Genomic DNA, 19,005 nt, shown 5'->3' with positions numbered 1-19,005 from the left:
AGGCAAAATTCAAACACTTTTTAAGCACTTTTCACTGTAAAATGAGTAACAATTGGTTTATGTATTTTTGTAAGTATTCCCAACAGTGTATATAACAAGTTTCAAAAACTTATCAATAATATCCATTGACAAACTTTGGATTTACGAGAAAATAAACTTGAGGAACGTAAACTTGAATATTTATCATCTTAAATATGAGATTCAAGCATTTCTGATTTTCTCTTTTTCAAGCACTTTTCATGGGTTTTAACAAATTCAAGGGCTTTTGAACTTTCAATATGACCACTCAAATTCAAGCACTTTTCAAATCTGTATGGACTTTGCCACACGCCTATTTTTCAGTTTTTATCATTATCATTTTATCATGTGAAATCCTGGGTCTATCAAAGCTATGTTACATAATATTAAACACAAAACAGAACAATCTTAATGAAAATATAAAATAGTTTATTATAAATCAACATTGGAAAATATATTGCACAGCTTAAAGTCCATCCCCTTATGTATCGCAACCAGAAACATAATTGGGACAGTTTAGCGAAATTAAAGGCCGTAATCTAGCCTGCAAAATGGAACAAAATCACACAACAGATGTCAAGACACGGACTTGTTATGTGTCAGCTCACATAACACCAGGCCCTGTGCTTATATAACTTAAAGTCTAGACTTTAATAAAGTCCAGACTTTAACGTAATGCTATTTGAATGGAGTTGCCATGACGTTAAAGTCTGGACTTTATTAAAGTCTAGACTTTAAGGTTTATAAGCACGAGGCCTGGTCAGTCTGTTGTATTGGCACCAAACCAAACAACAATGCATGTCCGATGGAGCACCATTTGCAGTGACCAGTTAAGTGTTGTCTAATTCTTTCATCCAAATGTTTTTCAGTAATGCCAGAAAATGTGATTTGTTATGTTCATTTTAACAAAACGGCTACATACTTATTATCAGTAACTTAACAGTATTGTGTTTTTAATGAAAATATTCAATTGTTTTGTTTTTGAGTAGTAGTTTCTGAATGAACGTGGAAAATGATGAAGTACTACGAAATGTACCGATAAATGTTAACTTTGCCTATTTTGACCACACACTTCTCTCCTTTCTTCTGGGAAGGAAAAAGTCATTTCTCCTACTTTTTCCAATTCTAGATTAGGGCCTGAATTAAATGTTAAAGTTATGAAGTTTGTCCATGGTCTACCAATAACTGTGTTGATTTCACTGCTGATTTCACTACTTTCTGGAAGCAGTTGTAAGGGTGTCTCCATAGGAGTTCCAGATTTTGTAGTCAGTTGAGAAATACTCGCGAACTACAAAACAAAATAAACACATGCATGTCTTTAGAAACTCAATATCAAAATATTACTAACAGATTCACAATTTTTAAAAACAATTTTACCAGCTTTAATGTATTACTTCATGCATAATTAATGTATAAAGAAGCAACTCACTGGACAGTTAGTTTTAATCTAAAAACATTTGTAATAATGTCAAAAAACCAGTATCACTTTGGCTAGTGTTTGTATTAAAAATAATCCTCATAATAAGCATCATTAACCAAATGAAATGATTAATCATTTCTTTAAGCGTTATGTTATTTTATTTCATTGCTTTGATGAACGAAACACAAACCATGTACTGTGTACTGACACCTATTAAAACTCTATACCTGTTGTTAACTTGAACTTTGTACTTGGAGACACCTGGATAGACTTCGGATCTATGTAACAACCTGTGTGTGTAAACTCAGGAATCTTGAAGTAGAGCTGAAAAACGTAAAACCCAATATACTAACAAGTAAAAGAAAAGTGTATTTCATAGCAGTCAAATCAGGCATGGCAGAAGAACATTGGGGGGGGGGGGGGGCTGACTGAGATCAATGACGCAAAGCAAAGTTTCTAGAGGGGTTCGGGGGTATGCTCCTTTGAAAACTAGATATCCTGAAATTCAATTTCCTATATTCTACAAGTAAAATTAATCTCTGCCGTAAGATTTACTACCAATAATATATTTGATTCAGAATTATGCCTGCGAATGTCAAAGACAGATGTGATTCAGAACCTACACCCATAATGGATATGTTCTATAACAGCTAGCTTAAACAATCATGATCAACTATTTTGATCAGAAAAGATCCAGTCATCTTAGTTTTTATTTCTTTCCTCTCTTTACAAATGAGGCCAAGCCTTTTTTTTGACAACAAACACACTCACATTTATCACCAATGACAGGACTTGTGGTTATAACTGCTCTATCAAAAGTTGAGTGCACCTCGAACTTTGACCCAGTCAGAAGTTATTTGGTTTAGTACAACCTAGAACACATAAAGCACTTGTTTATGCTCACTTACATGTGGTTGCTCCCCCCCCCCCCCAACTACCAAGCACCACCTACTACACCACTGTATTGTCATACTACACAACCTACTTGAGCATATCCATTTTGTCCAACACAGAAGAGTTCCTCTGCCGATGACAGTGGAGTGGATGTTGTCTCACTAAAATGGACAATTGCTGTCATGGAAACCTCCAGTGTCTTACTGGGAAACTTCTGACCTGTACAGAGCAAGAAAAAATATCCATTCTTCACATTCAGTGTGTACAATGACATATAATAATGCATATTAAACCCCCCCAAAAACCACTCACCAACATATGTGTAATGTTATTATTTTATTGTTTCTATTAATCCAAGTTTTATTTTGTTATACATAGATTAAATATTTTTAAACATAACATACATATGTACATGTAGGTCTATTATTCCAGTGCAATTTAAAATTATTTTAGGACAAATAAGCATTACCACACTATGACATATTTTTATAAGATGAAAATTATATTTCTGATAATATTTGACAGTACAAATATTTGTTACTAGGTCAAACTTGAAGGAACCAAATTACTATTGCCATTCTGCCTTGTGAAGTTTAATAAAGTCTCTTACTTTTGCGAAAATTGATAACCCTATTATTCATTAAAAACATTTATGTGATTGCTTAAATTTCTATTATATATTTTTAATAAAAAATATTGATATAAAATTTTAACAAAAAGATTTACAAAACTTTTGACCTTAAACAATAGTATCCTTTTGGACCTAACCTGAATGATTCGGCCAGTAAATCTTCAGCAGTGGATGCTAAACATGTAATCTTTGGCTTCTGATTTAGTGTTTGATAATCTTCCACCAGAATACATTACTATCACTAGTATCAGGTTTAGAAGGTTTAAATTACGTTTGCCAAATAACATTCCTGAGCTTAACGCACAAAAAGTTCAAATGGCATTGTTTTATATGTGCATTTCCTTGAAAAAATTGACTCCAAAAACAGAGTCAAAGAAAAGACGTCCAGACCCAATAGCAAAGAGAAAAGAAGGAAGTTACAGTCACGTGATCAGAACTAGAGGGAGCATACAGTAGAAGAATTTAGGCCATCCCATTGGCTTTTGGGATGTTCAGACCAGACTACTAGCTGTAGGAGGGGAGTGCACTTTTTTGAGGACATATAATGTGGAAAAGAAAATAATCTAAACCTAGAACAATAGTGTGAAATCAGTATGGATTAATCTGTAATATTTTGAAAATTACAGAATTATAAAATGAGTTGCAGATTTACATAATGAATGTTAATGAAAATGAATGGTGTTGTATGACCTAAATTTAAACACACGTACCAACATTCCACACGACAATGTTCTTGTCTGGAGACAGACTGGTACTTCCTTGAGAAGGCGTCGTTTCAAAACTGGATATAACACCTCTAAAAATAACATACAACAAAACATCAGTAGCTTCTACAAAGCAATTTATGGATAAAATGTACACATTCTTAAACAACAAGAAAAAATTCCATGAAAACATTAATAACACCTATGTTAACCCCTTCAAACCCCCCCCCCCCAAAAAAAAAAACCCAACAAAAAACAACAATAAAAAGTTGTTTTCTTAACAATAAAGTGCTTACAAACTAATTTTGCTGTATTATAGCACTATGACATCAACTGTAAAACCCTGCAAGTACATATTATATAAGCAGACTGTTATTGCCGCTAGAAGCAATAACAAATAACAATATGAGAAGTACCGGCCTTGGTGGCGTCATGGTTAGGCCATCGGTCTACAGGCTGGTAGGTACTGGGTTCGGATCTCAGTCGAGGCATGGGATTTTTAATCCAGATACCGACTCCAAACCCTGAGTGAGTGCTCCGCAAGGCTCAATGGGTAGGTGTAAACCACTTGCACTGACCATGGCCATGGTTTGTGCTATCCTGCCTGCGGGAAGCGCAAATAAAAGACCCCTTGCTGCTAATTGGAAAAAGTAGCCTATGTAGTGGTGACAGCGGATTTCCTCTCAAAATCTGTGTGGTCCGTAACCATATGTCTGATGCCATATAACCGGACCGGCCATGGTGGCGTCGTGGCAGGCCATCGGTCTACAGGCTGGTAGATACTAGGTTCGGATCCCAGTCGAGGCATGGGATTTTTAATCCAGATACCGACTCCAAACCCTGAGTGAGTGCTCCGCAAGGCTCAATGGGTAGGTGTAAACCACTTGCACCGACCAGTGATCCATAACTGGTTCAACAAAGGCCATGGTTTGTGCTATCCTGTCTGTGGGAAGCGCAAATAAAAGATCCCTTGCTGCTAATCAGAAGAGTAGCCCATGTAGTGGCGACAGTGGGTTTCCTCTCAAAAATCTGTGTGGTCCTTAACCATATGTCTGACGCCATATAACCGTAAATAAAATGTGTTGAGTGCGTCGTTAAATAAAACATTTCTTTCTTTCTTTCCATATAACCGTAAATAAAATGTGTTGAGTGCATCGTTAAATAAAACATTTCTTTCTTTCTTTCCATATAACCGTAAATAAAATGTGTTGAGTGCATCGTTAAATAAAACATTTCTTTCTTTCTTTCAATATGACAACACCTGTCTCAAGGAACTATTGTTTTAAAGCATTTCTTCACGATATATCTGGGTCAACCAAATCAAGTTATTCTGCCAAAAAGTACATACATGCTAAAACTTAATATACCGATGGAAAAATTCAAAATATAAATAAAACATATTCTGTTTTTGTTTTCATTTGCTTTGGTCAAGTGATAAAGTCCAACTACTCTGACTTCACTATGATATAAATCATTCATTTCATTTCACCTTATTTGCATGCTTATAATCCAATTAAGGTTCAAGCATGCTGTCCTGGGCACACACCTCAGCTAATTGGATTGTCTGTCTGGTACAGATTAGCGGTTAGTTGTCAGTGGTTAGCAAGAGTGAAGTTGGTGTATTGGCTTTACACCTACCCATTGAGTCGTTAAACTCACTCTGGGTGCGAACCATCTCCTCCAATGGCTTAACCACTACACCACTGAGGCTGGTAATATAAATCACTCTGATCAACAATTGAGTCGTTGAGTACCCATTGAGTCGTTAAACTCACTCTGGGTGCGAACCATCTCCTCCAATGGCTTAACCACTACACCACTGAGGCTGGTAATATAAATCACTCTGATCAACAATTCAGTCGTTGAGTACCCATCGAGTCGTTAAACTCACTCTGGGTGCGAACCATCTCCTCCAATGGCTTAACCACTACACCACTGAGGCTGGTAATATAAATCACTCTGATCAACAATTCAGTCGTTGAGTACCCATCGAGTCGTTAAACTCACTCTGGGTGCGAACCATCTCCTCCAATGGCTTAACCACTACACCACTGAGGCTGGTAATATAAATCACTCTGATCAACAATTCAGTCGTTGAGTACCCATCGAGTCGTTAAACTCACTCTGGGTGCGAACCATCTCCTCCAATGGCTTAACCACTACACCACTGAGGCTGGTAATATAAATCACTCTGATCAACAATTCAGTCGTTGAGTACCCATCGAGTCGTTAAACTCACTCTGGGTGCGAACCATCTCCTCCAATGGCTTAACCACTACACCACTGAGGCTGGTAATATAAATCACTCTGATCAACAATTCAGTCGTTGAGTACCCATCGAGTCGTTAAACTCACTCTGGGTGCGAACCATCTCCTCCAATGGCTTAACCACTACACCACTGAGGCTGGTAATATAAATCACTCTGATCAACAATTCAGTCGTTGAGTACCCATCGAGTCGTTAAACTCACTCTGGGTGCGAACCATCTCCTCCAATGGCTTAACCACTACACCACTGAGGCTGGTAATATAAATCACTCTGATCAACAATTCAGTCGTTGAGTACCCATTGAGTCGTTAAACTCACTCTGGGTGCGAACCATCTCCTCCAATGGCTTAACCACTACACCACTGAGGCTGGTAATATAAATCACTCTGATCAACAATTGAGTCGTTGAGTACCCATCGAGTCGTTAAACTCACTCTGGGTGCGAACCATCTCCTCCAATGGCTTAACCACTACACCACTGAGGCTGGTAATATAAATCACTCTGATCAACAATTCAGTCGTTGAGTACCCATTGAGTCGTTAAACTCACTCTGGGTGCGAACCATCCCCTCCAATGGCTTAACCACTACACCACTGAGGCTGGTAATATAAATCACTCTGATCAACAATTCAGTCGTTGAGTACCCATCGAGTCGTTAAACTCACTCTGGGTGCGAACCATCTCCTCCAATGGCTTAACCACTACACCACTGAGGCTGGTAATATAAATCACTCTGATCAACAATTCAGTCGTTGAGTACCCATCGAGTCGTTAAACTCACTCTGGGTGCGAACCATCTCCTCCAATGGCTTAACCACTACACCACTGAGGCTGGTAATATAAATCACTCTGATCAACAATTCAGTCGTTGAGTACCCATCGAGTCGTTAAACTCACTCTGGGTGCGAACCATCTCCTCCAATGGCTTAACCACTACACCACTGAGGCTGGTAATATAAATCACTCTGATCAACAATTCAGTCGTTGAGTACCCATCGAGTCGTTAAACTCACTCTGGGTGCGAACCATCTCCTCCAATGGCTTAACCACTACACCACTGAGGCTGGTAATATAAATCACTCTGATCAACAATTCAGTCGTTGAGTACCCATTGAGTCGTTAAACTCACTCTGGGTGCGAACCATCCCCTCCAATGGCTTAACCACTACACCACTGAGGCTGGTAATATAAATCACTCTGATCAACAATTCAGTCGTTGAGTACCCATCGAGTCGTTAAACTCACTCTGGGTGCGAACCATCTCCTCCAATGGCTTAACCACTACACCACTGAGGCTGGTAATATAAATCACTCTGATCAACAATTGAGTCGTTGAGTACCCATCGAGTCGTTAAACTCACTCTGGGTGCGAACCATCTCCTCCAATGGCTTAACCACTACACCACTGAGGCTGGTAATATAAATCACTCTGATCAACAATTCAGTCGTTGAGTACCCATTGAGTCGTTAAACTCACTCTGGGTGCGAACCATCCCCTCCAATGGCTTAACCACTACACCACTGAGGCTGGTAATATAAATCACTCTGATCAACAATTCAGTCGTTGAGTACCCATCGAGTCGTTAAACTCACTCTGGGTGCGAACCATCTCCTCCAATGGCTTAACCACTACACCACTGAGGCTGGTAATATAAATCACTCTGATCAACAATTGAGTCGTTGAGTACCCATCGAGTCGTTAAACTCACTCTGGGTGCGAACCATCTCCTCCAATGGCTTAACCACTACACCACTGAGGCTGGTAATATAAATCACTCTGATCAACAATGTAAATGATTATGATCATATAAATGTATGGTTTCCAACATAGAAGAATGGTAATACATGTATTTGAGACTTTAGGTGGTGAACTTGTTAATCTCAGGGGCTGTTATCATCTTCTTAGGCACAACCTTAAATATTTTTCCCGATTAAATAGCTACATAGGCTAAAGTTTGTATGCTCAGCCATGTAAAATCAACAGTGGCGAGATAGCTCTAGACTTGTAAGAGTGAATCTAAGCTGAGCTTATTGTTTTACAAACCTGTTATAAAATGGAATCTGCAGCTCACAATATTCAAAGTTGTTCTTAATCTGGTCACTCAACTTGAGGTTGACATTAAATTTGGCAGTTCTTGAATCATACTGTAAACAATGATTCAGAATTAATGTGCATAATTTCTTCTATCATCAAGAATATACATTGTACTTTCTGTTTCAAAATATGAACTTAATGAAGCTTGCGTTCTTTTTGCTACTCTATAAATGATAGTAATAAACAAAATTAAAACAAATTGAACTTTTTTTTAAATGTCCACTTCAGAATAAGTAATGTAATCAGCTCTGCTCTATTCAATATAGCTAAGACATATAAATAAAATATAAAAACAGGACCCCAACCTGCCTAGCATCATTGTAATACTGGGGTTTTTTTTAATTAAAATCTTTCTCGTTTGCAAATTGTTTGTGTCACTTATGTGAATTCACTAGTGTTTTCCCTAGCTTGTTTTAGCATGGTGCAGCACCATGCCTCAGTAGTCTAGCACCATCTTGCCTCAATCAGCACCATGCTGCCCTGAGATTAAACAAGCCTTTTTCAGTAATTAATTCTGAAATTGTCTTTATAAAACACCCAAAAAGGTATTATTAATTAATAAAATATGCCTTTTATATCTTTTGCCATTCATTTATTAAAGCAAGCACATAAATTACATTAATGTTTATTTTAATTAAGGGTTTTTTTTCTATGAAAAACAAGTGCCCCGAAAATGGCGAAAATGCACCAAAAGTGTTAGGTCTACCACGCCTTGCCTAATTTCTAGGGAAATCACTAATTCACTGTGTTCAAATATATCTCAACAGATATAATACAACTAATATTGTAAGTGTATCACAATTCTGTATTCATCTTTCTACAGCCTGCAACAAGATGAACATGTTTTCAATTTAGTCATAAGATCACTATTACCAATTGTGGCAGTACTATACAAGAAACTACAAGAATAACATACAGTCATCTGATAGACTCCGAATATTGGCAGTTCCTGCAGACGGGAAGCTGTGTAGTGACACAGAGTGAACATCTCGGCTGGAGGCGTAAACCGAATTCTGCGAGATGGAACGCTATCTCGCGAAACAACTGCAAACATTGGACAAATATATTTAGGTAAAATCATGTTATAAGTCTCAATTAATAGGCCCTAGAATAGCATAAAAAACACAGTAGTGTGTTAAAGTGCTGGCACAGGTGTATGATGATCTAATTACAATGTTCTGATTGATGAAATATTTAGGTAGAGAAGTGGGTGGTTGAAAGAAAAAATACAAGAACAAAGTCAAAAAGTGTTTTATTTAATGACAACACTAGAGCACATTGATTTATTAATAATCACCTGTTGGATGACAAAAATTTGATAATTTTCACATAGTAGTAAGTAATCTTTTATATGTACCATCCCACAGAAGGATAGCATATACCATGGCCTTTGATATACCAGTCGCGATCCCCTGGCTGAAACAAGAAATAGCCCAATGGGCCCACCAACGTGGATCAATCCTAGACTGACCGTGCATATGGCAGACACTTTACCACTTGATTATGTCCTGCCCAAAAAGAACAAAGAACAGACTCAACAATGATGAGTTACAGATATTTACAGATAGCATTAAAATCGGGACTTCTAGAAAAACTATCCAAATCTTCATCTCTGTAAACAAGGAATGACTCGCTTAATAGTTAGTATAAGTCATATTAAGAACACACCTCTGTGGCAGATCTAAGATGGGCACCCCTAAATTTATTTTTATTTTATTTTTTATATTGGAGAATCTGTGGAATAACTAATAAAAAGGTCTGGCCTTACACCTTACATGTCATTGCCCCCCCCCCCCCCCCCCCCCCCCCCCTACCCAAATGGATTTTCTGGATCAGCCACTGCACCTGTATCAAGCTCTGCTGAGTCGGCACTCTGTACACACGGGTGTATGGTGAGATGATCCAGTGGCACACAGTCTACGTCACTCTGGTGTGAAATGTTCAGTGTGATGTCCGGCAGGGCACCCTCCAGATCAGCCTTGCATATGATGGAGCCGTACACATCCCAGAAATCCTGCAGCTCACCTTGTTCACACTAGTTTCAATAAAATAAAGTGAAAGTGAAGTACTGTATAGATTATGTTTGCCATATAAATTTCGTTACATGACTATATGTATCTAAACCAAAAATTGTGAAATATATTTATGAATTGTTTAGCAAATATTAAACAACTCTCAAACCAAATTACATAAATAAAATAAAAATATATATATATTTAGCTTAAACTTTGAAGGGTACAGTGTTCTCACTGGGTAAAAATTAAAGGAGGTTGGCTGTGTGACACCCCACCATTAAAACAAAAAAACCCCGAAAAGCAACCCCCACCCCCCACAAAAAAAGGGAAACCTTGGTTACCATATATCGTTGTGTGTTGGTCGACTTTGTGTCACATGATTCATCTTTTTATGTACTGTTAGTTGAACCAGAGATGTTGGTCATGGGCATTCGTTTTGCTGAACTGATCAAAGTTTTAATATTATTATTTTAATAAAGATTTCAAGATATGTAAAAAAAATACAGATTTGGTCAAGTGATCCCCCAATGAGGGATAAACAAAATAATCTGTTCATTTTATTTCCATCTTCATCGAATGAATCGATCGCTTTGATATCTCCAGCTGATAAAAAGTAGTTTCAGTTTTGTAAAGGCGGTGTATATATTATTTGGCACCTAAGATAAATGATTTTACTGATGAACACTATCACTTCCATTGTTTTTATAAGCAGTGATATCCCCCCAAAATTTAAAGTTTCTAATATTTTATAAAGAACTGCTGAATAAACAAATGACAGCAAGTAAAAACATCAGTTACAACCAAATAAATCTGCAACTGAGGACAAAATATCAGACGATAGTTAGTGGACACAAAAGTCTGAATGACCATTCTGATCATGTGACACATTTGGCGCCAAATAAGTGGTTTTTCAATTGGAGATTGCCGAATCAATAAAAGATTTAATGTTTTCATTGCTCAAATAAAATATAACTTTTGTTGTGTGTATTAAACATACAAATGCATACAGATATTGGACAAAACAGAGGCTGTTAAAAATACTGTTAAATTATGTTACAGTATTTGTCATAAGCTTCTGAAGTATTTCGTCAGTTGCTTTTTCGTACACAACGCGGCTCATTTCCTTTGATGTCCAGTGTGCAGACTGAACGATTTTATTTTTGTGTGGAAAAAAATTTGCATTTGGAAATAGCAGTGATTGGTGCAGGAAAATATAGTAGCAAATAAAGAAAGAAGTGGCAAAATGCAGTAGCGGGGAGGGCTGTCCCGCTTAAATGGAGCAGCAAGAACACTGAGAGTAATTGTTTTGCTAACCAAAACTTTATTTCACAGCAGCATTCAATTAATTATTAATTAATACTAAAGAGATTAGTTTTGTAAGCACAGAAACTAGCACTTAACTCTTCAATAAATTTATAAAATGTTAAAGGAATTCTAACAAAAGCAAACAGATTTTAATTTGCCATTACCTGTGCAGCCTTGATACACTCGGACACTGCCAGATAGATGCAGGCCTTCCCTTTGTACAGCACTGGCTTCCATGCAGGTTGCTGAAAAATAACAATCCACTGAATGTAAAATATGATGAACATTAACGCAGTCCATCATGATGAATATGAACTAAATGAGTTAAACCTCTGTTAAGCAATCACTTCAAACATTATTGAAATATTGCATCTCAGATAGTTTCTGACTGCTTAGTATAGGTCAATTTGGACACATAGGATGATATGGGAGAACAATAAAGTGGCAGACAACTGATGAAGTCCATCTTTGTGCTTTCATCTCTATCAGCTACATGATATTCTAAATGATATAGCATGTCTTGATTAATTATTATTTAGAAATCTATTTCAATTGGAAAAATGCAAAACAATTGAACTAAAAAAGTAAGGTCTAGATATTTTTAATATGCTATTTGCAACTGCTTTTTCCTGTGTATGTCCTGGTTAGAGGAAATTGGTTCTTCTGAAAGCACTGGTCTTATAGTTTCACACAGATATTATTAGACGTAACACTTATACAAAAATTAAGTTTTTCTAAGAGTATGCAAGTTACTAATGCTCCGTTTGTAAATTTTTCAAAACTATAAAATTAATAAAACAAAACCCATAAAATTAAATAATCAAGTATTGTATGCCATTAATATACATAATTATTTGTTGTTTAAAACAAATTACCTTTTGTGATTTTGGCACTGAGAGAACTTTGTTAGCCAGTTTAGCTAAAACCGTATCACTACATGTGTCTCTAGGAATACCAAATGGTGCAGCCTCATTGATAAAATCTGGAAGCTCAGCAAGTCTTGATGCAAACTGAAAAAACCCAAAACAAATACAATTCATGTTTTAAACTTTACAAATAATACTATATGAACATTATTTATTCTATTAATAACTATCGACCATTCACCGTTTTTATCTTTGTTATGTTTTACTGTTCTTTAGGAAAGTAGAAAATACTAATTAAATACATAAAACCTGGCCAGTCACCTGAAATAATTTGCATACTGATAATATATTTATTACCCATCTGGTCAACATCTGGGTGTGTTGTACAAATTCCATATGCATCACCAGTTGTGTATTATGCCCTAGTTGCTACATATCAATAACATCATTTCGGTAATGTGTATCATCTTCCCTGGTCTCATTGAGTTATGATGGCAGTAATAATTGTCAGATTCAGCATTATTTGAACGTGTGTAATAAATAAAATACTCCACTTGTTTTTCCTACATATTATTTTTATGAAATTCATTAACTCCCCATGGTATCTGTCCTGTCATTGTTATTCGGTCATATACCATGTGAAGTTCACTAGTTTTGTAAAAAATATCTACTCTGAACCAACACTCCATATGACATGTACACACATTGTGTATATACAGCACTGCTGTAGACTTGCTGAACTCAAAAAAGAAATATTTTTGGACATTCCTGCTCACTGTTTGATCAATGGCTGTTAGAGAACAAATATCGGAGTTGTTATAAATTGTAATGTGTAAAAAAGGAAACTCAGTTATGTTGCCAAATAGCCTACTGTATTTTTATTAGCAACAAGGGACCTTTTATATACACCTACCGTAAAAGCTTTTGTGACACCAAACACAGACCATTGGATAGAACAAACTGGAGTAAAAACTTTGGATGTAAACTGTACCTGTGCTAAATACAATTGTAGGTGTTTGTAATTTAATGAATATGTATATTTCATGGCATAATAGCTCATCTGTTACTAAGTCCTACTCAAAATTGTTAAGTGTATCTTATGACTATATAACAATTTATTATCATATAGCTAAGTTTAATACAATAAATATAAAGACATGAGGTAACTATAACATCTACGGCTGAGTGTAAAACTACCTCCTGGCTGGTCTGTGTTCGAAGGAAGTCAGAGATTCCACATAGCAATGAGAATCCCAAGGATACAGATGGACTGAAATATAAAATGTTTGAGTTAAACCTTGGTTTTAGAAAACTAAAAATTAATCATAGACAGTGTGTTTGCCCCTCCCAATGTGGGTGAACCCCTAATCCAATACAAAATCATAGTTATGCCAATGCATTACATGTACATTTAGTATTAACTTCTTAGGCAGACTACTGTAAATGTATCAAAAGGAGATAATTATATCACTAGTTTTCATATTTATATTCTACATAATCAAAATGACAATATTTGTATCACAAAATTATATCTCTGTAAACAGAAATCAAAGTCAATTTTATCAATGGTGTGAAATGACAATACAATTATTACTATTATTATAATGCAATTCAAACACTGAATTTAGGGATTTTTAAAAGGATTTTGCTGTATTTATAAAAATGATGTAATGTGGATACTTTGGGATTCCATCTCATATAATATTATGCTTCCAACCCAAAATCTGGGATTTGTGGAAGCATGGAATGCTGCTAAATTCACAGCCTGTAACTACCGGTATTTAAAACATTAATACCAGTACCATAGATATGCAGATACATACTTCATTAAGGAATATATTTATACAATATATGTAAATAATAGTGTGATAAAAGTTTAGAAAACAAATATGTAGTATTTTAGCTGGTACTGAACTCAACTCTTACATGTGAACAAGTGGTGGCTTGTTCTGAGAGCCCTGCTCTACAAGAGGCAAGCAGCACAGCAGCAACCCATACTGAAACACAAAATATTGTTATATAATCCAAGGAAAGGAATGTCTGTTTTTAAGTTATCTCAGCCCTCTTTAAATTATATCTATTGCATAACCAACATATGGTTATTTCATATAATTCAATATGCAAGTTGCATTGATATTAATTTGGTAAAAAGAATTCTGAGGAGATAATATGTATATGTATAATTCTTAAAATAAATAATTTAAATGAACCTGTGTACATAGGTAAATAAGTAAATTTAGGTTTCTCAATTATATACCTGTTGTATAACAACAATTGGCCACAGTTTTCCTGCTGACGTTTCCAACTCAAATACTGGCTTTTCATCTTCTTTGCTACAGGTATCACGGGCCACAATAAACTAAATGTAAAAACACACAGACGATTCATTATTCAATAAAAATTAAAATCCTGAAAATTTATCTTTGGTTAAGTAACAAAAATATTCAAAACAATTTACAGTCAATACATAATTTTCCAAGGCTGTTAATCTCACATTCATGTAAATCATAAACAACTCGGACAGAATTTGGGTGGGACGCAGCTCAGTGGTACAGTGCTTGCCTGATGCACAATCGATTCCCATCGGTGGGCCCATTGGACATTTCTCGTTCCAGCCAGTGCTCCACAACTGGTGTAACAAAGGCTGTGGTATGTACTATCCTGTCTGTGGGATGGTGCATATAAAAGATCCCTTGCTGTTAATAAAAAAAAAAAGTAGCCCATGAAGTGGTGACAGCAGGTTTCCTCTCTCAATATCTGTGTGGTCCTTAACCATGTCTGATGCCGTCTAACTGTAAATAAAATGTGTTGAGTGCATCATTAAATAAAACATTTCCCTCAGACAGAATTTGAGCTATAATAAATGTCAAACAAAAATAAACCTACATGTTATTTAAAATATTTATAAGCCCCAATACAAATGTAGGAGTAAAGAGACAACATATAGCTTTTTGAATGTATTTGGCCAAAACGTAAGGACAATTTTATTACACTTTGTACACACCCCTTTTTAAATTCCTGCTTACTAAATACATCTACAATGTATTTGGCATTTCCTTTTTTTTAACTCCTGTTACCATCTTTGAATGGTGAAACATCAATGCATTACAGGTCTGATTAGTTATCATTCCAAAAAAATGTGCATCTGCAATCAAACAAAATATAAAATATTCAAACTGCAAACAAACTAAATGTAACACTAACTGACATTTTCTTCAGTGTTCAATATATTTCTGGAGGACAGTGACTTAATCAAACAAACCTTTGAGCTCGCTGCTGAGAGTCGGACTTCTGTTAACAGTAGTTGTATGAAGTATTCTGTCTGCGGCAGTGGCACATATGCATCCCCGTCAATTGTTTTTGCCTTTTTTTCAGATGTTGGGAATTTTCTGTCAAAATAGTATTCATGGAGTTAAGTGAAGTTCTAATGGCAGAAATTGTGATCATATTATTAATGTGTCAATTAAACAAATTGTTAAATTTTAAACTAATGACAAATTCACTACCAAGTGATATTTCGAGAAAAAAAGGGAGTTTGTTTTGTTTAATGACACCACTAGAGTACATTGATTAATTAATTATCGGCTATTGGATATCAAACATTTGGTAATTTTGACATAGTCTTAGACAGGAAAGTTGCTATATTTTCCATTAGTAGTGAGGGATCTTTTATATGCACCATACCCAGGGTATAAAATTTGAATTTTTCAGACAACCAATATGTTGTTTGTGTGGTTTTAGTATTTACACAAACAATTTTCTTCAGTAGTTTAGATACAAATGAAAAGGTTAACAAGCAATGATATTCAAATGAGGGGTCGGGATGTAGGTAGACCAGTGGTAAAGCACTCGCTTGATATGTGTTCGGTTTGGGATCGATCCCCGCCGGTGGGCCCATTGGGCTATTTCTCATTCCAGCCAGTGCACCATGACTGGTATGTCAAAGGTCGTGGTATGTGCTATCCTGTCTGTGACGTGGTGCATATAAAAGATACCTTGCTGCATTAAAAAAAAAAGAGCAAACAAAATTCTAATTGAAAAATGTAGCGGGTTTCCTATGATGTCAGAATTACCAAATGTTTGACATCCAACAGCCAATGATTAATTAATCAATGTGTTCCAATGGTGTCGTTTAACAAAACAAACAAAAAATATTCAAACGAGAATCTAAGATGAGTGATTTTCATAGCTTTCTCCTATCATAAATATGAAACTATAAAAGCTACCAGGTGCAAATAAAAATTAGGTTGGTTTGACCTAACCCGACCGACCCACAAAAATTTACCCATATCAAAATCTTTGTAGACCTCTTTTGGGGAATATTTGCTTCTTTTAAAAAATATATATATATATTTAACCAATTTCAATTTAGTCTTAAACAAGTATAATTATTATATTGATCTGTAGATATTTGCTAAACATTTTAAAATCTCATATAATTTAACAAAAATTTATTATTGTTAGTTTCGATTCATTGGAAAATAGAAATTCTGTAAAATGCTATTCATAGTAATGATAATTCGATTTTCCAGCAACCGTGGCATGAAATCTTTCGCACAGCGGTACATGTTCAAAATACATTGTACATGCTCTTGTGACAGGCAAAATGGATTTTAAACTAAATCAATCTGATGTTAGCTGCACAGGTACCTTCACGCAAGCCAGATGAAGCTATGTATTGGCATGCTTTGACAGTCACAAAGTTGATATTAGCAGTCATTTTGTCTGACACTAAGTACAGTTGCTAGAATGTCATGGCATTTGCTATTAATAGACCCAATTCAGTCCTAAAGAAGCTATACCAGTGTCAAACTCTGCGGAGAGTCCGAAATCGGATGACTTATTCCGATTGGCTTGGAATAGCGGTGAGAGATTTTCATGACACTCTTCTATAACTTTTTTAAAATTTTTAGTTTTTATCAGTGTCATGTGAGAATTTCAGCAAATTTCTTTAAATTATAAATATGTCGGTGGCAGGTAGCATTTTATAAAGAAAGTAGATGGTGGCTGTGAAGGAAATAGCTGAACATGTTGAACGATGGAGAAAAAGCTGTTTAGAACATTACCATCAAGCACATCATATTATGACATACATCTAAATCAGGGATTTCCCACTGTATGCAGTTTTCCAAAACATTGATGATATTGATGACATTTGTTTGGATTACAGCTTTTGATTATGTTAATACTGGTTTTGCACATCCTACAGATGAACAACAAAATTGTTTGTGCCAAGTTTTATGCACTGCAATTTATTTTTCTTCCAACTGCCAAATGAAATTTTAAATAATTAAGTCATAGGAAATCCTGAATGTTTTTATGCATGTAGTGCTTTACATCAGATATTGTTTAAAAAATAAACAAAAAGTAGCATACGTTTATTTTATTGGGGGGGGGGGGGGGGGCAGGACGGAATTCCTACTATGGCTGAAACTCATGGCAGTCCCTTTAATTTCTGAAGAGACTATGATTTTGAGCGCATAGCGAAATGATCAAAGAGAATGTGCAACTATGTTCCCAAACTTTTTTGAGACTTCTAAAGACAGCGCTGACTTTGTATCAACGCAGTGCCGACTTTGTATGGACTGGGATGCTGATTTCAAACAGATACATTGTATCATTCTCACATCTGCAATGTAGGCTCATTTTCTTCCAAAAAGAGTGATATATATTTTTTAAGATTTTCTGACAAACAATTACAGCTTTTGCACAAACGATCAGTCGTTTATTTTGCATAACTGACAGACGAACAACAAAATCATCTGTGCCAAATTTTATGCCCTGATACCACAGATAGGATATCAGATACTATGGCCTTTAATTTACCAGTTGTGGTGCACTGGCTGGAATGAGAAATATCCCAATGGGCCCACCGACGAGGATCGATTCCAGAATGAATGTCCATCAAGCAAGAGCTTTACCACTGAGCTACGTCCCACCTGTGTAATTTAAAAGTACGATTACAAATTACAAGGAGTGGGACCTAGCTCAGTCAGTACACCACTTGCCTATACATGTACATGGGACATAGGATCAAAGTCTCTTGGCAAACTTCTTGTGTTTTTCTTTGCTGCTGGTGGAAAAAACAATGTAGCATGTTTTCTTTTAAGACTACAGCCCAAGCAATCATAACTGTACAAATGTCTGTCTAGCCCTCAAACAGCAGTGTATTCGGATTATGAAGACTAATACAAATTAGGTATCAAAATACATAATTTCGTTTTCAATTAAATTTAGTCAAAACTGATTTTCAGAATGTTTGAATCTCGGGCTGTGAAAAAATCGAATAGAAGTTTCATTTCTTGTTTTGTTATAGTTCATCAAGATAGACATCAACGTTTATCTCGATGAAGTATAGTTTTGTCATTCACTCATTGCCAGATCATAATCCATTTATTTATTTATTTTTACCTAAAATACAGGCATTTTTCTTTTCTGGTTGAAGACAATTTAATAACCCACAATGCTCTAAGACTCATAGTCAATGTAATGTAAAGATACGCTTAAACCATAGTACAAAATTGACTTAAAACATAAACTACAAAACATCAAACTGAATCATGAATGTACTTTCGTTTTAGTTTAGCTTCGACGGTTCAGACACATTTTCGTATTAAAATGAATTTAAAAAATAAATAAAAATAAAAATAAAATACTGTTATAAAATATGTTTAATATTATACAGATTGCGTTAGGCTTATTAATCTTATAGTTATGAGTTGTAATTAATATGCTACTGCTGTTGCCACTTGAAGCACCAATATTGCGACAACTATTCGTACTTGTA

At 35.6% G+C, this 19,005-nt stretch overlaps 1 protein-coding gene across 1 annotated transcript; it reads right to left on the bottom strand.

The window, feature by feature from the left end:
* Positions 1-430: 430 nt before the first annotated feature.
* On the bottom strand, positions 431-18,793 carry LOC121372273 (AP-5 complex subunit mu-1-like). Its single transcript, XM_041498563.1, has 14 exons — positions 18,630-18,793; positions 15,481-15,607; positions 14,476-14,577; positions 14,145-14,215; positions 13,416-13,488; positions 12,228-12,362; positions 11,517-11,597; positions 9,878-10,067; positions 8,949-9,076; positions 7,982-8,082; positions 3,674-3,759; positions 2,424-2,551; positions 1,666-1,762; positions 431-1,306 (listed from the first exon to the last, which is right to left on the bottom strand). Exons 1-14 carry the CDS (start codon positions 18,695-18,697, stop codon positions 1,230-1,232), a joined length of 1,464 nt encoding a protein of 487 aa, XP_041354497.1. The 5' UTR covers positions 18,698-18,793; the 3' UTR covers positions 431-1,229.
* Positions 18,794-19,005: the final 212 nt, after the last annotated feature.

Source organism: Gigantopelta aegis, chromosome 4 (assembly GCF_016097555.1).
Source record: "Gigantopelta aegis isolate Gae_Host chromosome 4, Gae_host_genome, whole genome shotgun sequence".
Taxonomy (NCBI): Eukaryota; Metazoa; Mollusca; class Gastropoda; order Neomphalida; family Peltospiridae; genus Gigantopelta; species Gigantopelta aegis.
Note: the sequence above shows the minus strand (reverse complement) of the source record. Positions and strands in the feature narration are given on the sequence as shown.